The sequence below is a fragment of the Aspergillus eucalypticola genome (assembly GCF_003184535.1).
Source record: "Aspergillus eucalypticola CBS 122712 chromosome Unknown BO83scaffold_34, whole genome shotgun sequence".
NCBI classification, from domain to species: domain Eukaryota; kingdom Fungi; phylum Ascomycota; class Eurotiomycetes; order Eurotiales; family Aspergillaceae; genus Aspergillus; species Aspergillus eucalypticola.
In genome coordinates this window covers 2361-29722 of record NW_020290308.1, presented here as the reverse complement: position 1 = coordinate 29722, position 27362 = coordinate 2361, and the positions used below count along the sequence as shown (strand labels likewise).

General features: G+C 50.8%; 9 protein-coding genes across 9 annotated transcripts; 6 read left to right on the top strand and 3 right to left on the bottom strand.

The window, feature by feature from the left end:
- Positions 1-103: 103 nt before the first annotated feature.
- On the top strand, positions 104-466 carry BO83DRAFT_323648 (uncharacterized protein; the record flags this gene model as incomplete). Its single annotated transcript, XM_025527947.1, has 1 exon — positions 104-466. One exon carries the CDS (start codon positions 104-106, stop codon positions 464-466), a length of 363 nt encoding a protein of 120 aa, XP_025383376.1.
- A 582-nt stretch (positions 467-1048) lies between these two features.
- Positions 1049-2600, top strand: BO83DRAFT_347174 (N(6)-L-threonylcarbamoyladenine synthase family protein). The gene is made up of 2 exons (XM_025528805.1): positions 1049-1186; positions 1251-2600. The coding sequence occupies exons 1-2, from the start codon at positions 1071-1073 to the stop codon at positions 2536-2538; spliced, it is 1404 nt and encodes a 467-aa protein (XP_025383375.1). The 5' UTR covers positions 1049-1070; the 3' UTR covers positions 2539-2600.
- A 70-nt stretch (positions 2601-2670) lies between these two features.
- Positions 2671-3861, bottom strand: BO83DRAFT_441117 (uncharacterized protein). The gene is made up of 5 exons (XM_025536314.1): positions 3693-3861; positions 3382-3590; positions 3306-3314; positions 3157-3231; positions 2671-3079 (listed from the first exon to the last, which is right to left on the bottom strand). Exons 1-5 carry the CDS (start codon positions 3713-3715, stop codon positions 2988-2990), a joined length of 408 nt encoding a protein of 135 aa, XP_025383374.1. The 5' UTR covers positions 3716-3861; the 3' UTR covers positions 2671-2987.
- Positions 3862-3968: 107 nt separating this feature from the next.
- BO83DRAFT_370098 (putative PHD finger domain protein) lies at positions 3969-8063 on the top strand. The gene is made up of 2 exons (XM_025529890.1): positions 3969-6694; positions 6744-8063. The coding sequence occupies exons 1-2, from the start codon at positions 4239-4241 to the stop codon at positions 7801-7803; spliced, it is 3516 nt and encodes a 1171-aa protein (XP_025383373.1). The 5' UTR covers positions 3969-4238; the 3' UTR covers positions 7804-8063.
- Positions 8064-8476: 413 nt separating this feature from the next.
- BO83DRAFT_382318 (RNA recognition motif domain-containing protein) lies at positions 8477-9267 on the top strand. The gene is made up of 2 exons (XM_025532201.1): positions 8477-8751; positions 8837-9267. Exons 1-2 carry the CDS (start codon positions 8630-8632, stop codon positions 9246-9248), a joined length of 534 nt encoding a protein of 177 aa, XP_025383372.1. The 5' UTR covers positions 8477-8629; the 3' UTR covers positions 9249-9267.
- A 2292-nt stretch (positions 9268-11559) lies between these two features.
- On the bottom strand, positions 11560-11918 carry BO83DRAFT_431421 (DPY30/SDC1 family protein; the record flags this gene model as incomplete). The annotated part of the gene is made up of 2 exons (XM_025535579.1): positions 11560-11650; positions 11743-11918. 2 exons carry the CDS (start codon positions 11916-11918, stop codon positions 11560-11562), a joined length of 267 nt encoding a protein of 88 aa, XP_025383371.1.
- Positions 11919-12589: 671 nt separating this feature from the next.
- On the top strand, positions 12590-15220 carry BO83DRAFT_370089 (uncharacterized protein; the record flags this gene model as incomplete). The annotated part of the gene is made up of 3 exons (XM_025529889.1): positions 12590-13118; positions 13168-15020; positions 15084-15220. Exons 1-3 carry the CDS (start codon positions 12616-12618, stop codon positions 15218-15220), a joined length of 2493 nt encoding a protein of 830 aa, XP_025383370.1. The 5' UTR covers positions 12590-12615.
- A 100-nt stretch (positions 15221-15320) lies between these two features.
- On the bottom strand, positions 15321-16638 carry BO83DRAFT_382314 (40S ribosomal protein uS15). Its single transcript, XM_025532200.1, has 4 exons — positions 16363-16638; positions 16253-16285; positions 15684-15730; positions 15321-15624 (listed from the first exon to the last, which is right to left on the bottom strand). The coding sequence occupies exons 1-4, from the start codon at positions 16562-16564 to the stop codon at positions 15451-15453; spliced, it is 456 nt and encodes a 151-aa protein (XP_025383369.1). The 5' UTR covers positions 16565-16638; the 3' UTR covers positions 15321-15450.
- A 6246-nt stretch (positions 16639-22884) lies between these two features.
- gprM lies at positions 22885-25004 on the top strand. Its single transcript, XM_025529888.1, has 5 exons — positions 22885-23179; positions 23247-23342; positions 23409-23563; positions 23616-23754; positions 23820-25004. The coding sequence occupies exons 1-5, from the start codon at positions 23104-23106 to the stop codon at positions 24854-24856; spliced, it is 1503 nt and encodes a 500-aa protein (XP_025383368.1). The 5' UTR covers positions 22885-23103; the 3' UTR covers positions 24857-25004.
- The last annotated feature ends 2358 nt before the right edge of the window (positions 25005-27362 follow it).

Below are 27362 nucleotides of genomic sequence, written 5' to 3'. Positions count from 1 at the left end.
TGCTGCTGCTCCTTGCGCCTATTCTCTACTTGTTTCTTCCACCCCGAGAACAAGATATCTTTTTGCATTCCATCTTCTTTTCAACCCATCAGTGTCAGTCAAAATGATCGCTCGCAACGCAAGACCTAAGCTTTCACTGTGCACCTCCGCTGCGCAAAATACTTCTCGTCAGCCTCTGTCCCTCAAGTCTCCCAGCGCCATACCGCGCACTCCGATTTCCCCTGCGAGCCCGAGTGCAAAGCGGTTCTCGTCTTTCCAAGTACCAAGCTACGCCTACAACAACTCGTGCTCATCCAAGAGTATCCTCAAGAAACATTCGGGCGCCTCGAGTCACGCAGAAAAGCGGATTCAGTTCAAGGGCACTCCCACTGTCCACTGTGTCACGCCTATCGAGAATCCCGAGGAATACTATGGCACTTACACCAAATTGTCGCGCGAGGAGCGACGTTGGACGGTTCGTGAATGAAGACGAGGCTGATGTCACTACAACCAACACTACGGCCAAAAGCAGATCGGCGGGATGCTGGGCCAGGAAACCGAAGAGCCTTTTGATGCGCCACGGTTTCTGTGCCCTCCCCGCTCCGACTCGGTTGTGATAAGTCGATCCGGCATCTGGAGCGCAACGACAATTCGGGGTATGTCTGGCGGCGGGGGGCATTGGGTGTCCTTGAGTGCAGCGGAAACACTGGAATGGATGCATCTGGTGGATTGAGGATAGACTCAGCGTGTATATGATACCTGTTATGTTCATGATGTGATGATACGGTCCGGCGTTTTGTACTTAGCATAGGGCCTATCTTGGGCTGCCCCAATGACGATCGTTATGGCTCCATTGTGTTCAGTGCTAGCAGTAAACTAGTAGACCTACCTATGGTGAAATTCTCGCCAGCGGTGATCCTAGCCACTTCAGACCGACCGTAGCGACTTATAGTAACAGCGGCGGCGGCCCCGGGTTTCGATGGCCCGTGCGAGGAGAATCCCGATACGATAGTCTTTAGTTTTCCCGCCGACAAGCCATACCCAGAAAGCTTGCCTCAGCCTTCCTTCGCTCGCTTCTCAAATCATTTCCAATGTTGAGCAGAGTTTCCACCTCATCATTACGCAAAGGCTTGTGTACTGCTCCGAGGTGGAGTCTTCTACCTCAAAGCCGCCGCGGGCTGCTCACACTTGCGATCGAAACGTCCTGGTGCGTCTAACCCGCCCGAACTTAACTTGCGCGACAGCATAGCTAACTGCTCTGATCTATCCAGCGACGACACATCGGTAGCCATCGTCGAGAAGGAATCCAATGCCGTCCAAATCCACTTCCTCGACAAGGTGACCTGCGACACCAGCGCATACCAGGGCATCCACCCGGTCGTGGCTCTCGAATCCCATCAAGAGAACATCGCAAGTCTCGTCCATAAAGCACTCGCCCATCTACCCGTCGCGAAGCACGAAAAGCACCAAACGATAAATGTCTCAAGTGATTCGCAATTGCGCAGGAAACCCGACTTCGTATGCGCCACTAGGGGACCGGGGTTCCGCTCGAACCTCTTCGTCGGGCTAGATACAGGAAAGGCGCTGTCCGTCGCATGGCAGGTGCCGTTCGTCGGAGTCCATCATATGCAGGCTCATCTGTTGACTCCTCGTCTTGTATCGTGCATGAACCGTGGCCAGGCCCAAGATAACAGCCAGGATGTCGCGGCGTCGCAGCAACCCATCACCCCCGAGTTTCCCTTCCTCTCTATCCTCGCCTCCGGCGGCCATACAATGCTAGTCAAATCCTCCTCCATAACCGATCACGAAATCATGGCATCAACAGTGGACCGAGCCCTCGGAGAGGCTCTAGATAAAGCCTCCCGCGAAATTATCCCTCCCTACCTCCTCCAGACGTCAAAGAGCACCATGTACGGGAAATTGTTAGAACAGTTCGCCTTCCCGAACGGCAAAGCCGACTACGCCGACTACCAAGCTCCCAAATCCCGCCACGACGAACTTCTCCCGCGAGAAAATCCGTGGGACTGGTCTTTCGTAGAGCCGTGGGCTCACAGCCGTCAACTGCAATATAGCTTCTGCTTCATAGGCAGCACGCTAGCGAGGATATTCTCCGCTCGCGAGGCAGCCGGTCAGACGATCACTCATGAGGAGCGGATAGCTCTGGCTAGGGAGGCAATGCGGACTAGCTTTGAGCATCTGGCGTCGCGCACTATCATGGCGTTAGAAAGTCTTGCTAAACAAGGGCCGGAGAAGGAGGTCAAGACTCTTGTTGTTAGTGGTGGCGTTGCGGCGAACCAGTACCTTATGACTGTGTTGCGCTCGTGGCTGGATGCCCGCGGGTTCGGGCACGTTGGGCTGGTTGCTCCCCCGCCGTACTTGTGTACGGATAATGCTGCTATGATTGCTTGGGCGGGTATGGAGATGTTTGAGGCGGGTTGGCGCACGAATCTTACCTCTCGGGCTATTAGGAAGTGGTCGCTGGATCCGCGAGAGGAGGGAGATGGTGGTGTCCTTGGGCCTTTTGGGTGGGAGAGAGCTGAGGATCATTTTGTACAATAGGTAGATTTTGGGGATGATGTTCTTACCACTTCACTCTTCTTCGAGTGTCTATTTTTATGAGCTGTATATAGATCACAATCCATGTATCACCACCACTACTGGACTTTACTCTCAAGGAGTCTGTATAATCATGTACATTTCATTCCATGTCATATGAACTAGTAATTCGCAAGCCATGCGAAAGGCGCTACCTTAACATAAGACAACACATGATGCAAATCCGATCTGCTCTAGACAGCACCAGTATGTCTGTGACGAGACCGTTATTCCAATCCCCGTTTCTAGAGGGTGACAGCTTATCAGCCTATCAACAACAACGGTGAAAGCTCATCTCCACACCCCACCAGCAGCGACAAGCATTTCGGGCTCTTCAGATCTCCCGACCCTCCGCCTGAAGTTTCCAGCATCGGTCGACTTTGTACAGTTATTTCAACCTTCTTCAATCTCCATCAACCACCTGCAACAGTGCCACCCTGCTGCAGCGCCGTCACTTGCTTCCGAAGCTCGAGGAAGAAATCCTTTCCGTTTGCCATTTGGTTGGCTGTGTATGTTGTCGTTCGAGTTAGGTCATTGTTCGTATGTTTCGCGCTGTTGTTTCCTGGGGATGTAGTCACGTACGTTTTGCGCCCCAGGGTCCGCTCGCGCGGTTATTTACATCTTTTCCTTGTGGTTTGTAGTAGTAAGGTCTCGGTTCTGGAGAGGAGATGAGGGTTAGCGATAGGTAATCGTAGGTATTGGTTTCGGATGAGCCGTGGTGGTATACGCACCTCCCGGTCCTAAAGTGCAGCGCAAGCTGTGTGTTAGCTGGTGCCAATCCTCGCGTAGAAGCTGGCCTAAACTTACCCTTTCTCAGAGCTCCCTTCGCCTCCGCGGCATTGAAGCCTCGCACGGGGACATGCTGCTCCTGCTGCGGCCCGGAAGCGAACTGGTCACGCGAATCTCCCCAATTATTCTGTCCTCCCCGAGACCCACCATGCGCGCTCATGGTGCGGGCGTTGGAGTGTCTTTGCGCCGAGTGGCGGTTCTGGTCGTATGGGCGACCTCCGCGCCATCTAGAATGCATACCCACGGGTGGGTTGTTGTTAGTCTAGAGGTCTGGGGAGCATGTAGTAGTAATTCAGTCGGGCAAAAAAAGAGTGGGTAGTTAAACTTACCGCTCTTCACCGGGGCCACTCATTCTGTTAACTATCTAACCAGTAGACGGTAAACAGAACAACGAGATGGGCTTTGTGAATGGGGAGAGAGCTCTTGGGGAAGTAAGTAATCAAGAGGGGACGGAACTGACAGACACAGGAAGGTCGGCGGGAAGCAGCGCGAATGTGGAGAGCGGCTTGAGACTCTCCGCCGTTGGGGCCCGACGGCCAGCCAAGCGGGTTGCTTTGCTTATCATAAGCACAGCATCTGGTCAACTTCCCGCCCTCTCGCGGCCTGCGCGTCTTTCCCCCCTCTCTATTGTCGCCCACATTCACTGTCGAGTACTGTCTTTTCCGACCTTGGCGGCTTGGAGGAGTCATGCTCTGTTTATTTTCGATCGTTTGACCCCCATTTTCTATTTACTTTACGGCGCGACGTGCGTTTTGTCTGGAATCCTAGAACGTGCGGCTGAGCGGCACCGCTCGGCGTCGCTTTATCACCAACTCCTTTCTAGCTGAACTTCCTATCCGTCTCTGTTCGCGCTTATTCCCATCTTGTTTGAAACTATGGCGCCTCTCTCATGGCCCAAGAGCCACCGCTCGCCCAGCAGACCCTCCCGATCCCAGACTAGAGTGACCTTGAAACCTCCCTCGAGCTCCGACTCATCGGTGACCAACGAAGGCCCTCCCCTCAAGAAGCGCAAGTATGTCCCTGGCGGACCGGGTGGTGGTGGGAGATACATTGAGCTGGAGGTGAAGGATACGCCGAAACCCAAACTCCCTACAGCAGTCAGACGTAATTCTTCCAACTCTCGTGGTCGCAATGGCCCAGTTCCACTTCCAGAGTCAGCACCTCAACCTCAGCCTGTACAACTGCCTCCGCCGCCGCCACCTCCTGTTCCGACGACACCTCCCTCTGCGCGTCTGAGAAGAGAGAAGAGTCAGAACCGGGGCCGTTTTGGGTCGTCGACGGCGGCTGCCCTTGCTCTACAACAAGGGGATGGTTACAAGCCGCGAGAAGAGCGAGGTTGGGAGGAATTTCATCCGGATCTAGATATCGATGCGAAATTTGCGGTCTTCGATGCAGAAGAAGTGGATCGCCCGCCTCCCACATCATCGATTGCTCATATCCTGTCGCCAAACGGCCTCGATAAGACGAATGAGAAGGATCCAATAGCAGAGCTGATTCGCGCGCATACGAATGGCTCGTCACCGACCCCTATCAAGCGCCGACCAGGCCGCCCTCCTCGTCGACCTGAAGCCATCCTCAACGCCTTGGGCATCACACATCAACAGAAGAACGTTCCACCCCCAGGCCCGAATCCCCGCGAGAGGCTGACGTTGCCGAAGCCCTCGTTCCGCATACGCGACCCGTTCACTTTCTATGACCAACCTGGGGTGGGTCAGCAGAACTATGTTGATCGCACTATGGCGAGTGTAGGGTATCAAGAAAGCGACCTATTCCTCCGCCATGACCGTCGGTTGATCCGCATGACAGAGGGTGCCCAGGAAGATGATCTGGACCCGGCGAACCCTGTCACTTCAGAAGGTGAGGTCAATGCTGCCGTTGGCCGGGTGGAATATGATATGGATGAGCAAGATGAGAAGTGGCTGGAGGATTATAATGCGAAGCGAAGGGAAGACCAGCTGGAGCCGATCAAGCCGGCGGTCTTTGAGATTACCATGACCAAGATCGAGAAGGAGTGGCACGTCTTAGAGAAGCGTATACCGAAGCCTAATCCCAAGCCTCCCCAGACGCAACGGCCTCGTTCGAGCTCTGCCGCGGCGGTAAATGGTGAAACTGCGCCAGGTGAGGAACAGGACAGCAAATGTGCCATTTGCGACGATGGTGACTGCGAGAACTCCAATGCGATTGTTTTCTGCGATGGTTGTGATTTGGCAGTCCATCAGGAATGCTACGGGGTGCCGTTCATCCCGGAGGGACAATGGCTATGTCGCAAGTGTCAGCTGATTGGAAGAGGGTCTGTCAACTGTATCTTCTGTCCAAATACCGAAGGTGCCTTCAAGCAGACTACCTCCTCGAAGTGGTCTCATCTCCTGTGTGCGATCTGGATCCCTGAGGTCTCTATTGGTAATCCTTCTCTTATGGAACCGATCACGGATGTGGAGAAAGTGCCTCGCAGTCGCTGGAAGCTTCACTGCTACATTTGTCGCCAGAGGATGGGGGCCTCGATACAGTGCAGTAACAAGAATTGCTTCGTCGCGTTCCATGTTACCTGCGCACGGAGGGCTCAGCTTTACCTGAAGATGAAGTCAGGACATGGAACCCCGGCGGTCATGGACTCCCATCTACTCAAGGCTTTCTGTGACAAGCATGTACCACCTGAATGGCGCAGAGAGCATGGGACAGATGTTGCTACGGCTGAGGCAATAGAATACTACAGGACTACAATGCAAGGCCGCCGATGGGGAGACAGCCAGGCGGCGGCTCTTTCCTTGGAGCCTACACACCCTCTTGGTTGCGACCACGGGGATGAGGACGGACATCGCATGCATACACCACGTATTACCCTGACTGTTGGCGGCAATAAGCGGAAGCGACCGACTGTGCCCAAGACTATTTGGAAGTTACCGTCCGGGGCCCCTGTGATACCTCAGGTTGTGCTTAACTCGGTCGTGGCCTCACTGCAGCGCTTCGGGGTTCGACAAAGAAAACAGTATGCTGAGGATGCTTGCAAATACTGGACGCTGAAACGAGAAGCCAGGCGGGGAGCCGCCCTGCTGAAACGATTGCAACTCCAGCTGGAAACCTTCTCGTCTATGGAGATGACTAGGAGGGACTATGTTGCAATGGGAGTCCCTGGGAGCAAGAGATTACAAAGACGTATTGAGTTTGGTGAGAGACTCTATCATGATTTGGATCGGTTGAGGATGCTGTGTGATGAAGTGAAGAACCGCGAGAGGGAGAAGTTAAAGGACGTGGAGACGCTTAAAAGTATTGTTGACACTGTCTACTTCCCTATCTTCCCTCTGCTCTGGCCAATATTCGAGAAAGCTCAAGTGTAAGCATGATCCTACTACTTTTCCTCACGTGATCTAACATCGCAGCAGGCTTGATGGCAAAGGTATCTTTCGACAAGGCCTGGCGTCTATCCGAACCAAGCTGCAAGAACGGTTCTATCCGTCGGTTGCTACCTTCTCCGCCGACCTGGCCCATGTCTTCACTACGGAGATTGGAGTCCAACCGGCTGGAGATACGGCTGAGCTTCAGATGCAGATCAGTGGTCGTGCACCGGAACTCAGCCTAGAGCAACGCGAGAAGAGAAAGCTTGCCAAGCGGATAATCAAGGCGATTCAGCCTTCGCTAGAAGATGCGATCAGGAAAGAGAGCGAGTTAAACCGCAAGCCGTTTGAACAGGAGCTCAAGGAGCTCGATCTCATGCTAGAGAATAGTGTCATGTCCAGACGGGGCTCCGAAGTTGATGCGCCAGAAACAGTCAACGATGAACAAGAGTCTGCAGTACCATATGGTACAGAGCAGAAGGCTGAGGAAATGGACGTGCTTGCTAAATCCGAGCCTGAAGATAGTGCTGGTGTTGCCGACGTGCCTGGGAACACAGCTGCAACAGCTAAGCCTAGTGCGGCCGAGTCCCTACCCGCAGAGGCATCTACCGAGCCTCAAGTACAGCAGGACACGAACATGGAGGATACAGAGCCTCAAAGTGCAGATGTGGCGCCCACAGTTGTGCAGCCTACAATTGAAAATCAACCATCTGTCCCTGATCAAAACGGAAATCTGGAGAAAGAAAGTGTTGAGCCATCCAAGCCACCAGTGGAGACCCAAAATGGGCCGTTGACGCCCCCACCCAGTTTCAAAGGTGATCAACAATACCCCTTGGCGCAAGGAGGCATCCAGTGGTATATGCAACCGTTTGATCCCATTGGTACCACCATCCACGAGGAGCGGTGGACCGGGCGAGATGTGATGCGAGGGATGAGCGAGGAGCTCAGTGAGCTAGACGAGGAGGAACTAAAAGACCTGGTTGAAGATGAAGAGCTGGAAGGACAGCTGGTCAATGGATCGAACGAAGCAGCAAATGGAGGCGATGCACCGACGCAACAGAGCGTTAAGGTACATCGGACTCGACGACGCTGGCGCGGATTCAGGTAGTTAGACGTACAGATGGCGGAGATATCATCATTGGTTTTGAGCGAACATTCCCTACACACCTACACATCATTGCTTTCTTTGCGTTACCCGGATTTCCCCTTTCTGCATGTTTGCTTTTCTTTCCTTGACTCCCTACTACTGCTGCTGTTGCTGCTGAGGGAACAAACATAGGCTGGCCAGGCGTTGGGGAGGTCAGAAACTGGGAATTTGGTGGATTAGAACAATAGCCATTCTCAGGTAATGAACTTTACAGAATGTAATCACGTCAATTCGCATTCATTTCCCATTTTATTGTAAAGATATATAGCCTCACTCCATAGTGTGGAACAGTATTGAATGGGTGGTATGGAGAACGGCCTTGGCACGACGGCAGAGCCGCGGGCGGTCCAGAATGGCTTATGGAAGACTCGCCGCGCTCGACTTTCTTTCCCGGTTTCTCCCCCTTCTTTCATCATCACCACCGATTTCCATCTCTTCCTCCATCCATCCTTTTTGCCTTCCTCCCTTATCCCCCTTCTTCTCCTCTTCTTTCTAACTTCTCGGAAATCAGAGCCATCTTAGCTTCCTGGCTATCTGATATCCGCGTCGGACAGCTATCGGGTTCGGTTGTTGAATTTTTCTGCCTCTCACTAGCACTTTCCTCGGTCTGCGTCGCGCGCGCGCCTTCTCATCCCTTTTCACCTCACTCAGCTTTCTCATTCGCCTTTTCGATTTCCGTCATTATGGCTACAGAGTACGATAACGAGAACGGTCGCTACGACGGTATGTCAACCGGTCATCTTGCCTCGCCAGCTCAGCTGATCTCCCCGGTAACATCATCACAACAATGCTGACTTGCTGTTGCTCAGACGAGCCCCGTTTCGCTCGCGACCGCAGCGCATCTCCTCGCGATGAGCCTCGTGCTGATCGCACTCGCAGCCGTTCTCCCAACGGTCGCGTCGATGATCGGTATGTTTACGTGCAGAGCTGGCTAGCTAGCTAGCTAGCCGTACCCAAGACGCCAGCCAGACTGACTGGAGCTTCTAATTAGTAGCGCCCCCATTGATCCCCGCAAGAACCTCGATGACGAGGAGGGTGCTATCAACACTGGATCCAACCTGTTCGTCACTGGTATCCACCCCCGTCTGACCGAGTCGGATATTTCGCGTCTGTTCGAGAAGTACGGTGATGTCGAGAACTGCTCGATCATGGTCGACCCCCACACCAAGGAGTCTCGTGGATTTGGTTTCGTCAAGATGGTTACTGCCGAGCAGGCCGATGCCGCTAAGGAGGGTCTCCAGGGCGAGGTCATCGAAGGCCGCACCCTGAGCATCGAGAAGGCTCGCCGTAGCCGTCCCAGAACCCCGACTCCCGGAAAGTACTTTGGTCCTCCCAAGCGTGGTAAGTTATTGTCCAGACTCCCTCTGTATGTCGATATATGGCTTATGCGTGTTCAATCTTGTTAGATTTCCGTGGAGGTCACCGTGGTGGCCGTGGCGATCGCTATGATGATCGTCGTGGTCCTTATGGTGGTAGCTGGCGCCGTGGTGACGACTACCGCTATGGCCGCTATGACTCTTACAGCGACCGCCGCGACTATGGTGGTCGTGACTACCGTGACTACGGTGGCCGCCGTGACTACCGTGATGAATATGGTTACCGCGGTGGTGGCAGCAGCGGTGGCATTGATCGCTATGCTTCCGGTGGCCGCGAGGACCGTTACAGCCGCGACGACCGTCGTGACGACCGCCGTGAGGAGCGTCGTGGCGGCAGCGGTGGTGGCTACTATGACCGCGATGCTAACCCCCCGAGTTACGGCTCCGCAGCTCCTGCTCGTGATGCCTACGCAGGCGGCGGCGGCAGCAGCGCTGGCGGTGGCGGCCGTTCCTATGACCCCCGTGACGACCGTTACAGCACTAGGTAGGTGAATATTTGACTGATCTGGACGGTCGGAACAGGGCCCAGAGCACGTAACCTCGTCCAGTGATGGGTCCGTTTAGCCTCCGCGCTTCTTTCAATTTGTTCTCCCCACACCTTTTGTTTTTTGTGACATTCCCTTACTTACCCTATTTCCTGGAATGGTTTTTAATTCCCAATACCCCCATTCGAATGGATTTGCGCTCAACGGGCTACGGTGGGGCGTCATCTGTTGTCTTGTCGAAAATGGAGAGAAGAAGTCTTCATCGCATTCACATGTCATCCGGCGAAACCGACATGTCACCGTTTATGCGACCAGTCGATCTTCGAAAGAGAAAAGAAAAACCAAGGGAAAAAATAAGAAGAAAAAAGAAAAGGAGAATCCTATGTGGTGTCGTCGGCACTCCTCACACGCTGATGTTTTCTTTTGTTAAATTCGCTCGCAACACCGGAATATTTGGCGGCATGGGAAAGAACAAGAACTTTAACGTTGTAATTCCTCGGATTGTCAGATGGGTTCAGCACACTGCTACATTTCACTCTTCAACCCTTCCGGAAACTTGGTCGTTATCTCGCTAGTCAGCTGTTCGCCTTTGTTTGCGTCTTTGCGTCTTATACAACTCATCTTAACGTAACGACTTTCGATTGTATTCGGCCAGAAGCTTCCATAAATCTGCTCAGCCTGCAGAGGCTATTGCTTACGCCCTGGATCCCGCTCTCTGCACCCGGCGGTCTGCAGGGAGGTCAACCAGTGTCGCGCGGCACCAGTTCGCCATAGCGTTTGCGTTGTAGTATCGCCAGGGGAAGAAGTCCAATTCTCGCAATAGAGCCAATCCGATGGCAGCAGCAAACAAGTGGACCCTGTAATTCCGGGCGTGGGTACTTTTTTCCCCCGGTGCGATCGATAATCCGGCCATATGGAAGGGGTGGGGATTGAGGTAGGTTCGATCGGTCTGAGACTGATCGAAAATATGAATATCAGAATGCTACTATGCTCTGATTGACCTAGGTTGAGAGCAGGGGACATCTACGGGTGTCTCTTGTTCTTTTTTCTTCTTCTTTCTATTTATTTTCCCACAATCATTTCATAATGGCTAACTGCAGGGCAGCATGCTTGATATCTGTTGTTACATAGATATTTCCGTTGCGTTTGGGACTAGGGAATCAATTCGTTCTGTTTCAGATTTGTTCTCGCTGTGTTCCCTTTAGCATTCCGTACCTTACATGGAGAAACTGAACCCTCGTTTGGGGCGTAGAGAGAATATAGACGTGTAAGCAAGAGTCTTATCCGATGTCTGGTATCTAGGTGACATGCAGTCTCCAGTGACCGCCCTACCCATAAGCAAACCCGTGCCTAATATCCTCAAGACAACAGATATTTAGCCACCAAGCTAATCGTACATTTCCATCCAAATCATATTCTCATAACCGCATTATCTCCACCTAATTGAGCCCAATAGATAGCACCATACGGTCGAGGATACACTCACTCACTGCCCCAAGAAATGAGAACCCACAGCTAGCGAGCAAGCAACTCCCCCCGTATGTCAAAGCTATCCAAAACCCAACGATTCGGTCTATCTGTGTGGGGGTGCGTCTCAGACTGAACGACTAGAGTAGACTAGACCAGATCAGCATCCATCCATCATCTCCTCCTTGTTGCTCTTATGTAGATGAGATGAACCTTGAAAGTAGTCGCTTCACGTACAGCAGCACATATTGGTGTTTTTATGTGTGCGTCCACTGAGATCTTAGCCAGCCTTATTCCACCGTAGATATTATGGGATGGTGTATGAGCTCGTTGATCGTCTCGTGTAACACATCACGGATCCGCACCAATGGTCAATTGAACAAGAACGTCTACTCCGGAGTCTTCGAAACACCCTGCTGTTCGATTTCATTGCTCTTCTGGATGAGGTATTCGCCGAGGACGCGGAGGGGGTTGGGTGGTCTATCATCATGTTATAGACACCGTTAGCCCGCATCCTTACTAGGATCTTCACTTGGATAGGATACAATCAGAAGGTATCATGGTATACGCACTGCTCCTTCGCAACGACCGTCATCCCATCAAGAAGATGCGGCACAATCTTCTCATTCATGTATCTTCTAATCGGGGCGCCGCCGGGACGCACTTGGGGGTTGGTGGTGGTGGTGGCGGAGGGAGTTGCAGCGGCGGAGTCGGCACCGGGGGTGTTTGCAGCGGAGTCGGAAGCCATTATTTTGTCTTTTTCGGGGTTAAGAGGTGGGTGTATTTGTGATGATGGTTGTTGGTTCTGCGGAGGGAAGGGAGTGATGGTAGTAGAAGTAGTAGATTGTGGTGGAGGATTAGGTTGAGGTTGGGGTTGAGATGTTGTTGCTGTTGCCTGCTGTAGGAGGGGACGCTTTTAGTGAATGCGTGGATGCGGTCAAGCAAAATGAATAAATAGAATTGCAGACGTCAATTGAGGTGAATTTGGTTCATGGGGACAAAATTGAGAAATTCAAGACAGAAGTAAAACAAAAGCGGAGCAAGTTGCAACTGCTCCGCCTGTGGGGATCGCGACGGAGAAGTTGTACTGTGCTGTGCTGTGTGGTTCCTGGTAGTTTGGGGTTGATTCTTACCACGTTGTCATCGGCCATGGTTTAGTATTTGTCTGAACTATAATATGCTTGTAGCTTTAATATGATATTTGTGAGATATGTGATTATATTCGATGGAACTGGCCCTGCTGACTGCATGTGCTTCATCTTGTGCTTCACAACATCAGCATCAGTGCAAACAGTGCAAAGTAGACATGATGCTTGTCCGAATCGGGATATAGTGGTCAGGTGACTTCGTGTCTTTCCGCGTCACGTTCTTTTCCCAGTACCGAGATGCCAATGGAGAGGCTATCATTGCAGACTATGTGTTAGTGCTGCTGCTCGGGCTGCAGCATGTCCCTGCTGCACTACTGGGACACTCTTCGTCCTTCCGCAAAGCGCAGGAAAACCACCAATGAAGAGACTGACACCGGCGATGAGAAAGACACTCCCGACTCGTCTGATAGTCCGCTGATAAAGCCCTCTGAAACACCGCTGCCGGAGCGACTAGACTACGATCCTACCCCTGCTGAAGCTGGGGTTGGGGCTGCTGGAGATGACTCTGAAATACCATCAAACAGTCAAACCGAACTCGAGTCCTCCCTGCCTGCCATCCAGGCAGACAATCGCGCAATCGAGGAATATGAAGCTTCGCGCGCAGTTGACGACGAGAACGAGCCGGACCTCCGGCAGAGACTGAGAGACGGTACATGGCGGAAGGGTCGGAGTTCTATCTACGTGGATGCGTTCAATCTGGCACTGGAGACTGTGCTGGATGAGGAGGCGCATCTCTTTGATAAGGCGGAGATGGAAGTGTTCAGGCAGTGGCGAGAACTGGACTATGAGTCTCAGTATTTGTATGTCTACCTGGGTCATACTTGTTAGACTTTGAAGCTGACTGTGTAGGTACGTGCGTCTGTTCCTCCGCAAGACCTCTGCCTGGCACCGCGTGAACCGGCTAGGCTATTACTCGGATATTGCAGACCTTCCCCGAGTAGTAGCTGAACTGCGCCGCGCTCGCAATCTTCCATCGGCATCTGAGGATGGAAATTCCACGGATGACACCGTCCCCGTTGATACGGGCTTCGTGCTGGGTCAAGACGGCGAATTCAGGTTCGCCGAGGAAATTGATCAGATAACCACGCTAGAAGAAGCGTCCTCGCTCCTATTACTCGACGAGTTGAAAACGCTCGCGAAAGACGCCAAAGTAACAGGGAAGAGTAAGAAGGAGCTCATCACCGCTCTTCAGCGGTCAAGTCAGAAACAAACAGGCCTGCACTGGAACAGTAAATTTAACGGCAACAACAGAGACGACCACTTCATCCAGAAAATCCTCGACTACACCGGAGACTGCATCCGACTGGCCTCCGGCCCTCGTGCCCTCTTTGAACGAGTCCATCTAGTCTTCTACCGGTCCACCGAATGGACCGAAAAATCACTCACCACCATCATCCTAGCCAAGATCTCCCGCAGAAACTTCCCAGAATACGTAGTCTGTCGAACCAATTCCATCTTCCCATCACGGGAGATCCTTTTGGAATTCGAATCCGCCCTGCGCACGCAATTCCAAATCGACAACCTCCTCGAGTTCAACGGCACTCCCACCGTCGAACTGCTAACCCAAGTCAAAGACCTCGCCTACAAAGTCTATCCCCGGTGGAAAACCCTCCTCCACCAAGAACAACAAAAAGAAGACACTATCTACGACTACAACGAAGGCGCCTACCTCCGCCGATTCTCCCCAGCATGGGTATACACCCGCATCATCCACAAGGGCCTCCACCCCCTGGGCCGCTTCAAAGAGCACGAAGAAGAGCACCGTCTCCTCTGTGAACTCCTCGCCCAGCGTCTTTTCCACGCTGCTCGCCGCGGCGCATGGTACCAGCGCAAAGCCCTCCTCGAAGAACACTACCTCTGGGCCCTGAAGCCCTCTGAAGGACGCACCGAGGAAGGCCAGCGCAAACACTGGCGCCGTATCGCGCTCCAAACCTGTGAAACAGGCCTGCAGGACCCAGACTGCCATCTCATCTACCACTATGACCTCCAGAAACGAATCACCAAGCTCGAAAGAGCCCTGAAAGTCGTGAAACGCGAACAGCATGACTTCGGGCATGTCAGACTAGCCAAACCCGCAGAACGCACCATTGAAGGTATCCAGATCGAGCGTGACGAGCCAACCCAAACCCAACCCTCAACTCCAGCTGACACCACCACCACCACCACCGCCCCTATCATCACCACCTCCAAACGCGGCCGCCCCACCATCTGGCTCGACCCCCGCGACGGCGGCGAATGCCGCGTCGAAAGCATGTGCCTAAGCTGGTATCGAGACCGTGGCTGGAAGGGCTACCACTCCGAAGGAGGCATCATCCGAACCCTGTTCACCTACCTCTTCTACGACATCCTCTACACCTACGTCCCCAACGTCTTCCAAACCCCCTTTCAAACCAGCCCGCTCGATCTCCACACCGACGCCTTCTACCCAACCCGTCTCTCACAGATAAACCACCGGCTGGTGGAGATCACCAACGGCGAGTCGGAGCGGCTGATTCGCGCTGTCTATGCGGAGCAATCCCCGCGCCAGACGTGCGCTATTGGCCTCGATTGGTCCTTTGAATTGGATGATTTGGTTCAGATCGTTAGATGTTTCCCGGGTGAGGCCCTCGCCGCTGTTTGTAGGGTCGTCGCGCAGGAGTATCAGGCTCGTGGGGGTGGGGTGCCGGATTTGTTGGTTTGGAGGGTGTATGATGGGGAGGATGGTGGTGGGGAGGAGGGTAAGAGTGATGGTGATGGTGAGGGTGAGGGGAAAGAAGGCTACGGAGAGGTGATGTTCGTGGAAGTCAAGTCGGCGAATGATCGATTGAGTGATTCGCAGAGATTATGGATTCATGTTTTGGCGAGTGCGGGGGTGAGGGTGGAGGTTTGTAATGTTATTGCGAAGGAGGTTATACGGTCGTGACAGATACCAACCAGTAGATATTAACTTATACGTGATAGGATATACAGCTACACTCAAATTACACAACTACGGTACTAATAAAGATAGTAGAAAGGTATGTGTATGTGGTCATAATTTTTGTTTCATGACTATCGACGGAATCAACCCTTTCCAGATCGACCCAATCAACCACAACGACAGCCACTTCACCACAACAACTTCGAACCCCGCACAAGAAGATGTGCACGCGCTTAAGCGACGAGGGTGGAAGCAGTGGCGGACTCGTAACGCCAGGTGGGGGGGAGGACACCGACGGACTTGTAGTAACGAGACAGACGGTGGATACGAGACTCGATGAGAATCAGGCGGAACTTGCTGTCCTTGTCCTTGCGGTTACGCTCAAGGTGCTTGCGGACGGCGACGGCCTAACCAATATTATTAGTATCTCATTTGAATGGTTGGAAGGGGGATGGGATCGGCATACCTTCTTGATGAGGTGGTACAGGTCCTCGGGGAGCTCGGGGGCAAGGCCTGTTGTAAAATCACTCTGTCAGCCTGTGGTTTGACCAAGCAGAGGCATACGGGATCACGCAAAAGAAAACCTCCAACTTCCCAACTGCATTTCTGCGAGTTGGGGTTGGAAGTTTCAACTTCCGGTGCCCTCCAGTTTTATGGACATGTTGTGGCATGTGTGTGGTGTAGAGATGGTGGGAGGCAGAGAGAGAGAGAGAGCCGGGATTGCTGCGATTGCGATTGCGAGACTGCAATTGTAGGTTTGCGAGTGTGCCATGTCGATACGGAGCAGAGTCCGAGAACGATTCCGGGTATGTTTCAACCTCATTCTCTTGTCCCTCTTCTTCTTCACTTCCGTGCAGAATATATATCGTATCGGTTGTCCATCAATAACTCGAATCGAATCGCCGGATATATTCCAATCCGGGTCCTGGCTGCTGCTGCTCTGCTCACGCCCATTCCTGCCATATTCACATCCACAACATGCTCATGCAACTGGTGCGACTGGTGAAAGGGAATAATCTGTCGGTGATGTCGTACCGTTGGACTTCAAGATACGGAGGATCTTGTTACCTATACACATTCCATATATTAGTATCCTCTCCCGTCCCTAACTTTTCTTTTGAAATTCCAGGGGGGAGGTTTCTTACCAGTGACAGTCTTGACCTGGGCAACACCGTGGCTGTCACGGAGGACAACACCGATCTGGGAGGGGGTAGCACCCTTCTTGGCGAGCTTGCAGATCTGCTCAACAACCTGCTCGGTGGAAGCCTTGAACCAGCTCGGGGGAGTGCGAGAGTAGGGGAGAGCGGAGGACGAAATGCCCTTTCCCTTAGAGTGAAGGCGACCCATTTTGATTGATTGGTGGTGTTGACGGGGTGTGGTTGTCGAACGGGTTGTGAGTGAGCTGGTCGAGTATCGAAAAGTTCGAGGAGGACGAGGTTATTTTTTCGTTGGGTGGATTTTGCGATCGTGGGTCACGTGGAATCCAGATTTGCTGGTATTGTTGTGGGTATGGTCATGTGATGTGGGAGCTGGGTTCGCTTATTTTTTTTCCTTCCGGAGCTTTTTAAGCTCCGATTTGACTTTCTTTGAGTCTTGGGTTTTTATTCCTTGTGGTATGCCAGCGAGCTGCTTTGACCTGCTGCAGAGTTTATGATGCTCTGATTTCTTCGATTTCGGCTATATGGCGATCGACTAATTGATACAGCTACATGGCTGGCAAATTTGACATTTAGGTTAGTTTTTACTCCTATGCTTTTTACCCTCTGCTCTGCTTTACAGGATGAAACACACCTTACTTTTTATTTTTCTGGTACCTCTTATGTCAGAGATCGGCTTCGGTCTATCTCGATGATCTAAATGGACTTCTGATATCCTTTCATTTCGCAAAATGTTATGTCATGGGAGTTGAGACGCATAGTGCTAACTCGCATCAAGATAGGTTGCCAATATTTTGAATCGAGGGTATTCTGGTGTCGAGAGATGGTTTTTATAGTCATATATCAATGAATTCATATTACTAAACGGAACTACGGTATCTTCCCTGCTCGTGTAGATCATGGATTCGCGCGATCCCATATTGTAAATGTACAGGAATGTAGAGGATTGGCGAGACAATGTCTTGAGCATGCAGGCCGAGGGGATATCTGCCCACTGCTATCGCTGAGAGTCCTGTCGTGTTGCAGCTTTATACTACTGAGTACTGCGATGGCATCGGCAATGCATTCTACATGATGAGCCATTTCAGGGTCGCAAAGACTGCTTGAAGAGAATCACGCAGCCTCGTGTCGTAAAGCTCTTCATCCATCGTCCAGCAGACAAATCATCATAGCTGCACATCTCCATCAGTGTCAAGCAAATGCAAGCAGTATCACACCGCAACGAAACATCGCTTTCAAGACATCCTCGTGCATCCGCTTCAGCATCGCAACTTACCCCCAGATGCTGTTATCGGGTTTCTGGAATTTTCAGCGTTTTCCGCGCGACGCCATAGAAAATTCGACGACATAGTGTGATTTGTCGACCAAGATTCCAAATCAACTCACATAGACGCGCAGACGGACGAACCATGGACTGCTCTGCAACGTGCATCAAGTGTTGCTGCGAACATCCTGTAGATAGATAGGTAGTCATGATGCGATTTGTCTGTCTATCTGGTTGTCTGCCTCGTGCAGCAACTCCGAAACAACAGTAGACCCGCATAAGCGTAAGCATAAGCGTAAGCCCTAGCCAACTAGCTACACGGTAATATTCTGTGTGAATATTTGAAGCCAAGAAGACCATTCGCTTGGGCATGGAAGCCTGCGTTGTGGTTTGGCGATGTGTCATATCCTAGCAGCAGTAGCAATAGTGGGCTGTGGACACCAGCCGTTGGTACGGAGTAGTGATGATTGAGTCACTGACAGGCTTCATCCAAACCCACCTGATGTGACCGCTTGTTGTGGAGCATAAAAGTAGGCAAGTGGGTATCAGCAACACGTTTGTGTTCGAAACGAGAAGAATAAATTCGAATCGTACTTTGTTTGTACGACAGAAGCGGCCATCTTCCGTGTTGTGCGAGATCAGTAACACTATACTCTGTACACCGTAAGTACTCCATAGACTGGAGGATATGCAAGTCTAGACCAGGGACCATAAACTTGGAGGCGATCCAGGTCCATGATTCGACCACTCCATGAGCTGTGCGTTGACGTCTGATCCCAGAGATCGCCAAATCAGACGGTCGAGTGCGACCGACTCCAGGGCACGGCGCGGAGAGGGGCAAGTGCAAGGGCAAGCTGAGCCTCGTATGTATCACCATTCAGCAGTGAGAGATCCATAGCAAAAGACGGAGAGGTGAGATCGTGGATACCGCAAGTGAGCGTCGGTCTCCACGCGTTGTGACCGGTCAGCTGGTGATGAGCCTATGATCGCCCCCGTCACCGTCACTGCTGGATGGCAGCGACTGATTGGCTTGCCCCGTTCATCCACAAGTGATGGCGCAGTTGCACGGGCTAGATACTTTGTGCGGGATCTGAGATGGATCGCTGGGATATGCTGGGGGGCGAGAGTGAGAATTGCCTCTTGCGGCATCCGAGTCCCGATGTGCCTTGTCTTGCCTTCATCGCATGACCTGGTGGGATTTCACGGTCGCTGCTTCTGCGGGCTGATTTGCCCCGCTAGTAGAGCTGACCGTATACAAAGGCACACCAGTCAAAACTCGAGAATGAGAGGTAGCACAGACATCACAGATAGCTGAAAGGGTGTCCAGCGGACGACCAGTTGGATGATTGATTTCCCTCCCATTTCGCTGATTCGTCTCCTGTCAACTGGCTTGGCGGCGAGGTTTTGTTCTGACAGCCCTATGAGCTATAGTTTAGGTAGTCCCGGCTTACTATTGGATTCCTTCCCGGGGAATAGTATCCAAACATAATAAGCAAATAGGAGAATTTGAATCCTCTTTCGTCAGGGGTACAAAGGGATCTCTTCTTGCGTGCATCTCGTATTGTTTGTTGCTTATTGTGTGTCTGTAGATACTAGTAGTGATCGTCTCATTAGTATATCAAAGTCACCAGGGGGTAAGGGACTAACCATCAGAATTTTCCATAGTCTGTGCTTTAGTTGTTTCACTAGCAATGCATTGCTTTTGCTGCCACCATACGGATGTAAAGGTACTGCGTAGGCCAGAAAAACTCCTTGATTATACTACATAGTTTGTAATAGATAGCTGCCAGACCTGCATGGCACTGCCCACTAGTCTATGATAGACCAGAAATCACTCATGCAAATCTACCAACTACCAAGATAGCGACATACTTCCAGGAGATGAATTTGAATTCAATAGCAAAAACCCGGTTGGGAAAGTCTAATCAGGAATACGCGGAAAAGACACGAGGTATACTCTGGATGGAAAGTTCTACGACGAAGCTTCGATACGAGAATCGATGGCATCTGCAAAGACATCGAGATACTTCCCGTGCAACTCTGGTTAAGCTATAAATTAGTATTGACAGAGTCAAGTTAATCTCTCGTATTGCGGGATGCGCGGGAGCAATGCCGATGGACGGGATGGAGGCATAATTGGAGACTGACAGTTTCATCCACCCGGCAAACTTAGTCAGTGCTATGGAGTAACTAAATAGTTAGTTAGTTGGTAGCTATTCTAGACTCGGGTAGAGGGCAAGATAGCCAAGCGAAACACGTTTTCGCAAAAGGCCCCATCCAAGTGGGAATTTGAAAAACTTTGTAATCCAGCTAAGTCATGTACTTTTAACTCAAGACTAGAAGCCGCGAAGAGAATGTGGCAAATGTTTATTTCCTATTATTACCAAAGCCATTTATAGAAATTCTCCACGTGTGGTTACGTCTGTCATGTCGTGGTGTACGGAGTAGATGGTGAGGACTATGGAGTAAGCCAGCTAGCTGACCATCTCCTGGTCGGTGTTTGAAATAGATACACGAGTCCATAGGCTGAACGAACAATGGGATTGTGGGAAGAAGCGAAATCGAAACCGTAGATTCCACTGAAAGAAAGATTGAAGATCGGTATATACCCAGTCTTGCATCAAACAGCTGGCTCGCTCTCTGTCCACATTACCCAATGAGGGAAATAAGCATACCCCCTTCTCAAAAGCTTGGTCTACCGAATCTCGCTACCCAGTTTCCAATGTTCCCAAGGTTCTTCCTGAGGAAAATTGATAGCTAAACACTACCGAAGTCGATCAATGCTAATGTGCAAAACCCACTTCTATCAACCGGAACTAGGCTAGAGGAACGTCAATCCATACTGGATCACGCAAAAGCTCCAGGCAGCTAAGAAGGGGAAGCTAAACTAGTTTACCAGGCTTCGGTGCCGGGAGTGGATGCCCTAAATTTAGCCGGACGAGGGAAGGTCCCCTTCGGTAGACTTCAACTACCGTGAATTGCTTAACGAACAAGAAGAAGGTTGATGTCGATCAGACCCGCGGCAAATTCCCGCGCAACGGGATATCTAGACCATCTGTTTAGCGATGAGGGTTTGTTGGGGATGATGAACCTGCACTAACTGGTCCCAATATGCGGCTGCGGCAGACTGGATGCAGGTCCGTGTGGCAGTTCGAGGAATGGATGCAATCTCGATGGCGATGGACACAAGTCCAGCGGTCGCGGCACGATGTAGTATTACTAGAGGAGTCGGTTGGTCCATGCGCCCGCCGCCACTGGGGCATCGATCTAGATTATACACGGTATGTGGAGGGGTTTTTGCAATTGATGCCCGTGCCGATGACGATGCCAGTGCGACAGAGGCGTCGTTGTTGAGTTGCATTACTCCTGTGCTTACGTGCTGGGTTACTAAAAGTACTTTACTAGGCTGATGATTGTGTTCATGAGTGGACCTTTTTTGTCCCTGAAATCCGTGGCTACACAGTCAGGGGCACAGATGGCAGATCTCCTTTATTTTGAGTCACACCAGGTATCAGATGGCTCAAGATTGAGAGACCAGGGGGTAAAGCAAGAAAAAACAACCAAGATAACTGCAATATAGCAAAGAGTGAATTCTGGGAGTTATGTAACGTGACCACAGAAAAACTATTCAATTCCCATGGAATCACTATCGAGTCAAAACCCGGCTATGGGGAGTTTAGAGTCTCGTGGCAGGTCGACCCTCACCCAGGGGCAAGGGCTACTGGCCTACTGCAGACTATGATGGATACAGGCAGTAATTGTCGCGACACTCGTGCGAAGCCGGTCGAACTCAAAACGACCAGGATGAGTCTTCTAGTGGCTGGGAAGGTTGCTGGTTCGGGTATAGTGGAGGTTGATCGAAGTGCCTTTCAACCCCTGCCTGCATACGAAGCCCCTCCCACGCACTAAGCAGAGGCACTCACTGTAAGGTACGCGGATGGTTGCTGAGTTTTTTTCCCTCCTGCAGGCTGTTGGCCAGTCCAAGAAATTCTAAAATTCTACCTCCCGAGGGATTGTGGGAATGAAATCCGTAACCTTGGCCAATAATCATCCTGCAGTAGGGACGATGTGATGTGCTCCATAATATACGAGATATGAAATTTTTGTAGAGCAACTCCTGCCCGAAAATGGGGACGCAGTCAGATCCCCATTATCGCAGCAAAAAGACTGGAAAATAATGGGATTGTTATCGTGCCCTAAATCAGCACACGCAGAAAGAGGCGGCGGATAACTTGTCACTAACGTTTAGGATGACTTGCCCCCTCAAAAAAGATAGCCTAAACTAGTGAGTTTCATACCCCGAGAGGAATCAATGGCTCACTATCTCATCACTAAGAGAATTATGGAAGCCTCCCCCGAGAGATCCATGGATGGCTGGGTGGGTCTCCCCTCTTCCAGCAACAACTACTATGTAAGTAGCCGACTCCGTTAAGGAAGCAGTATCTTAACGAAAAGGCCCAGCAAAAAGCTACGGCGCAGGTCCAGTCGGTATTTCGACGGCCAATCAGCAAGACGAAACCACTCCGATCCATGCAGATGCAGGCATCGCCAATTTACCCAAAGGCGTTAGAATCCTGGCGTCGAAGCCAGTGTCAACCAGAATAAACCCAAGTCAACCAACGTCCGCGGCGACGGCATCTGATTCCCCGCTCGTGGTCTTTGCCCTACCACCGTCTCCCAGGCCTCTCGTTCGTTCGTTCGTTCGTTTCCTTCCTCTCCTAATTCCACCTGGTCCCCGATGCTACTCGCTAGCTCACTTTCCTTTTTGATTTTATTATTGGTTTTTCGATTTCTGTACTGCCTCTGCGCCTCCCAGTCAATTGGAACCCCGACGGAGCTTGGGACTCGCTCCCTGTGTCTCTCTTTGCCCAGAATGGGCGTTGTCGCACGAAGCCAGTCGAATGGATTGCAGCGACTCCACCAAGCCCAGCAATGCCCCTGGTGCCAAACCTTACCGTAGTCTCTCTCTCTCTCTCGCCGTTCCGAGCCATGGAGGGGAATTCCACCGTCTATCGTCAGAACCCAATGAGCGACGTCCCAGACCATGGCGACGCTGCGTTGCTCTTGTGTGAACGGACCTCCTATCAGTCCATGACCAGTGCCCCAACCAATCCTCTAGTGGTACCCAGAACGGGACCATCTTTCTGGTCGTCGGTACATCATCCATTGCCCTAGCTCGTAGTTAGTATATCTGATCAGCCTTCCCACCCCCCATGTCCGTCCGCGCCCACCTGCCTCTTGCTCCCCTCTCTTCCTACTAGTATCATGCAATAAACCACAAGGCTGTCTGTTCGATCGATATCAATCGTTCCACGGCCGTGAGCCTCTTGCGCGGGGTAACCACGCCTGGCACAGTCACTAGTATTGTTGATAATCCCGCCACTCATTTGCCCCCGAGGGACAGGACATGACCCTCTCCGGGCCTCTATCGCATCCGTCGCGTATACACGAAGATTCCTACCACTATGGCCAACGAAACATTGTCTGGATATTGTCCGACTCCTTTTCTCCAGGAGTCACTGTTCCCATCGAAAGGTGGATGTACGCTATCCCTTGCTAGTGTGGGCCCAATTGCCGGTGACAGAACTGATCGTGTGCTTCGTCGCAGTCATTGATGGACGGTTTTGTGAGGAGCTTACCACAGAGCATGGCAAGGTCTCTTGCTGTCTTCCATGCCCATTGGCAGAATGGACCTATGGCGAAAGTAAGTCCAGTGCTACCTGCTGCCAGTATTCGAGAATCCTAGTTAACGAAAAATTGTCGCATTCAGAATTGATCTCCCAAACCAAGGTCGCCAGTTGGCTTGGTGTCGCTACATTGCCCCTGTGCATCTTCCTCCTGGTATCATTCGCTGTGCTGCCCCCAAAATGGACGCATCGACATTATTTGAGCATCTGCTTCACCCTGGGAATCTGCTGTATGGAGGTGGGTAGACTGCCATCGCGAATCAACTACCCTGTATTGACTCGATTCCCAGATCGCCTTCATCATCCCGCTAGGAGTCAAACCGGAGCAATGCTACAACCAAATCACCCCCAATGACATGCACACCGACTTGTCATGCGCCTTTACAGGATCCCTTCTTCTCTTCGGAGGTTGGGTATGCGTCGTATTCAGTATGCCTCTACACCAGCCACCACCACCACCACCACCAGCAACAACCACTAACCAGCGACTACAGGTTTCATCCGCACACTAGCCTTCCACCTCCAAGTCTGCTGGGAAATCATGCTCGGCCCGAAGTTCATGTGGACAGCACTCATCTTAGGTTGGGGTATTCCCGCCGTCGGCCTGACTGAGATGCTCATCCTCACTGGAGTATCCTACCGCTTCGGCACCGTCTGCCACATCAACGTCCACGACAGCAACAGAGACTACTGGGCGCCCGTCGTCGCATTCGGCGGAGCATCCCTCTTCCTCCAATTCGCCACCCTCGTGTACTGCATATACATTTACGTTAAATCCATCTATGACGAGGAAACCTCTACCACCAGCTCCGGTCTCCCTTCCTACTCCGCCAGCGTCCGCACCGTCACAGCCCGTCAAGCCTACCGTCGCGTCCGCCGCGTCCTGCAACTTCAATGGCGCGGTGTCGCCCTGGTCCTCGTCATCTTGACCAACGTCATCTTCTTCGCCGTCGTCTTCATCAAGATGGATAACCATCTCACCTCCACCGTTGCTAATATGAAACTCGCCACCCCTTGGCTCACTTGTCTCGTCGAAACTCAAGGCAACATCCAGAAATGTTACAGTGAAGCCGAAGCTATCGTCCCGAACAAAGCTACCCTCCTCGCTGTCCTGATTCTACTGGCAACGGTCGGCTTCTGGAACTTCGTCCTCTACGCACGTCCTTCTATCTTCGTCGGCTGGACCGAGTTCTTCAAAGCCCGCGTTACGCAGCCAAATGAGTTCGTCTCTGTCGATGCGCGCAGAGGGACGCCTGATCCTCGCGCGTACGAGATGATCTCCGGATCAAGTCTGCCCCCATATAAGACCCCTGAGCCAGTTGTGCGGTCCCCGAGTCCTGCAAGGACGATGGGTGCCCGTAGTCCAGAGGCAAAGGGAGGACAGCACTATGGCCGTGAGGCTCGCTATGTACGGCCCTCGATGAGTTTCTCGTCTCCGAGACCGCCTAGTGCGACGCAGAATAGCGCGGAACGTGAATGGGATCCGGAAGCTACATTTGCTAAGAGCCATTCACAGAAGGGGTCGATATGATGCAGTGGGATTGGCGTTTGTAACATGGTTTGGTTAGATTTTTCTTTGTTAGCATGGGGCGCATGGAATAGCCGCTCTATATTATCATTATTATTATTGTGTGATGTGTGACTACTACTAACTGTTTACGGCTGGATTTGATGTTTTTATATACCCTGATGCATTGATGTTTGTATGTATACAATACCCTTAGAAGAAGAAAAAGAAGAACCGAATCATTACACATACATCAATTCCTTCCACATTCTATGACTCTTACAGTAGGAGAGTAATTAGTAACCATTCCTGCAATACCACTACGGTAGTACAACGATGGAAAATTAACCCCGGTCCACCCCCAAACCTTAACTTTCCCCAACGGTCTCGCAGTCAGTCAGTCAGTCAGCCAGCTTAATAAATGAAATCCTTTCGGCTAACTAACTACTTTGTATTTAGTTATACTATCTGAACCCCCCGCAGGGCTAATACTAATGCTAGTAATTACTTACTGCCAACGACAAGCGAAGATGGCACCACCACCAACCACCGCCACCACTAAATTCTTTTCTTCTCTTTTCTCTCCTCCGGTCTAGGATCTCTTGGCCTTTATTTTCCCCCTCTTTTCTCTAGCGTAGCATTGTTAAGTGACATGACATGACATGACTGACATGACTATCTTTCTCCTTTTTCGTCGAACTCAATTGTTCGCCCTTTGCTTTGATCAACGGATCATCGCTTTGAGTATCCGTTCTTGTCCTGTGCATGTATGGCACAGACACGGTCACAACAGATTTGGGATCGGGATTGTGATTGTGATTGATGACTGCCGAGGCAGGATGCACAAGCACACAGTTATCATCCTCGGAGTTTTAGTTTGTAAGGGTAAGTTGAGGTAGTTGATGGCATAGCACGGCATTCCGGCATCGGATGGATGGATGGATGGATGGATGGGGATGGACCCTGTAGTTTGTAATTAAACCGATTAGGTAGTCAGCCCCGTGTGAGGTGGCTGTAAGGCCTATTGTCTGTTTTACTTTCTGGGTTATAGTTTTCGCTTTCTTGAGTCGGGTTCACTTATTTTCATTATTATCCGAATTGAATGTGTCTGTGGAACGTAAATTGGTTCAGGCGCTGGTAACAGGTAGCTGTAGTGTACATGCTACGTAGTTTGATTGAATTGACTGTATTCTAATGGGTTAGTAGTAAATAGTGAAGACACATGTGCTTATTGCTTACTGTTTATCTGCTTGCATACTTGCATAAGGAGAATATATAACACCGCTCGATATAGTATCTCCCCCGCGGGGAACTGGCCAGACTATTCTCTAATTTATTTTACTAGGTACTAAACGGAGTACTCCGTTCCAGCCGAGCAAGGGCAGCAAGTAGGGTAGCGGGTGTGAGATCCTTCCCTGACGCACAGACCTGGTGTACTCCGGTTGACCCTGGTAATTATGTTAGTATGGTGGAGAGGTGCAGGGGGTTGAATTCTTCTAGTAGTGAGTCTTCTAGCTAACACCGCCTGCCTAATATAGCCACGCGTTGAGTTGACGCGGAAGTTGAAGCCCATAAATACAAAAAATATAATATATTCTGCTAATTCTTAGTGTTTTAAAGATATCTTCCACTCCTGAACCTATTTCTCTAAAATTAACAAAATCAAAATGTTTAGATTATAATAATTATATCTGTGTTCTTACTCTTCGTGATGCTGGTTTTACCTATTAACAAATAGTTAATCAGCTACAGATTAGCTATCGTCAAGTTCAATATATATATTAAAATCAACAAGCTACACCTCGAAAAGTAAAAGATAATTTATTAAAACTCTCTGATAAAGAAGTTGATAATATTATATAATAAATATCAAGTTCAAAGCGTACGCGTCGGCTGCTATATTATTATGTTATTAAAGAGCTTCAACTTCCTGTTAGAGTAATAGCTTTAATATATTTTCTAAAAAAGCAAGGCTATATATGTTGTAAAGTATTCTGAAAGCTACTTTTTATATTAGTAAATAAATAAGCAAGATTAGCCTGGACTTTTGAATATTTATACTAGATACGAGATTAATGGAATTGAATACTTTGGATTGATAAAATCTGGGTAACTTCAGACTTTTATAAACGGATATATATAACTTGCAAAGCTGGTGAAAAGCTTGATGAGACCTGTCTCTATATAAATTTACTATGTAAACATAGATAGATATTTTGGGTATCTTTCTATAATAATTTTAAAGGGCCATGTTGTTACGGACCCCTGCTAGTTAATCTACTAGTAAGGCGGACTCGCTAGGCAGAAAGCGCCGATAAGGGCAGCGCTCGGGCAAAGCCAAGTTGTTATTTAGTACAATTGCGAATTGCCAATACGACGCCCGAAACGGCCACGCATCACGTGACCATCTACCATCAAGCCTACCATTAAGGGTATACTTAAGGTATACTGGAACCCTGGACTACGATTGGGTCGACCATCGATCTACCCAGAATGGTATACGATGTGGTATACGGAGGATAGGATATAA

Excerpts from the sequence above, each read along its gene's own strand:
- BO83DRAFT_347174 (XM_025528805.1), top strand. The coding sequence starts at position 1,071 with ATGTTGAGCAGAGTTTCCACCTCATCATTACGCAAAGGCTTGTGTACT. Across the intron at positions 1,187-1,250 it reads CTTGCGATCGAAACGTCCTG|CGACGACACATCGGTAGCCA; the intron begins GTGCGTCTAACC and ends TGATCTATCCAG.
- BO83DRAFT_441117 (XM_025536314.1), bottom strand. The coding sequence starts at position 3,715 with ATGAGTGGCCCCGGTGAAGAGCG. Across the intron at positions 3,591-3,692 it reads AGTGGCCCCGGTGAAGAGCG|ATGGCGCGGAGGTCGCCCAT; the intron begins GTAAGTTTAACT and ends TATGCATTCTAG. Across the intron at positions 3,080-3,156 it reads CGGACCCTGGGGCGCAAAAC|CCAACCAAATGGCAAACGGA; the intron begins GTACGTGACTAC and ends CAACATACACAG.
- BO83DRAFT_370098 (XM_025529890.1), top strand. The coding sequence starts at position 4,239 with ATGGCGCCTCTCTCATGGCCCAAGAGCCACCGCTCGCCCAGCAGACCC. Across the intron at positions 6,695-6,743 it reads ATATTCGAGAAAGCTCAAGT|GCTTGATGGCAAAGGTATCT; the intron begins GTAAGCATGATC and ends ACATCGCAGCAG.
- BO83DRAFT_382318 (XM_025532201.1), top strand. The coding sequence starts at position 8,630 with ATGCTGACTTGCTGTTGCTCAGACGAGCCCCGTTTCGCTCGCGACCGC. Across the intron at positions 8,752-8,836 it reads AACGGTCGCGTCGATGATCG|CGCCCCCATTGATCCCCGCA; the intron begins GTATGTTTACGT and ends TCTAATTAGTAG.
- BO83DRAFT_382314 (XM_025532200.1), bottom strand. The coding sequence starts at position 16,564 with ATGGGTCGCCTTCACTCTAAGGGAAAGGGCATTTCGTCCTCCGCTCTC. Across the intron at positions 15,731-16,252 it reads CCGTATCTTGAAGTCCAACG|GCCTTGCCCCCGAGCTCCCC; the intron begins GTACGACATCAC and ends ATTTTACAACAG. Across the intron at positions 15,625-15,683 it reads TGTACCACCTCATCAAGAAG|GCCGTCGCCGTCCGCAAGCA; the intron begins GTATGCCGATCC and ends AATATTGGTTAG.
- gprM (XM_025529888.1), top strand. The coding sequence starts at position 23,104 with ATGGCCAACGAAACATTGTCTGGATATTGTCCGACTCCTTTTCTCCAG. Across the intron at positions 23,180-23,246 it reads GTTCCCATCGAAAGGTGGAT|TCATTGATGGACGGTTTTGT; the intron begins GTACGCTATCCC and ends GCTTCGTCGCAG. Across the intron at positions 23,343-23,408 it reads AGAATGGACCTATGGCGAAA|AATTGATCTCCCAAACCAAG; the intron begins GTAAGTCCAGTG and ends TGTCGCATTCAG.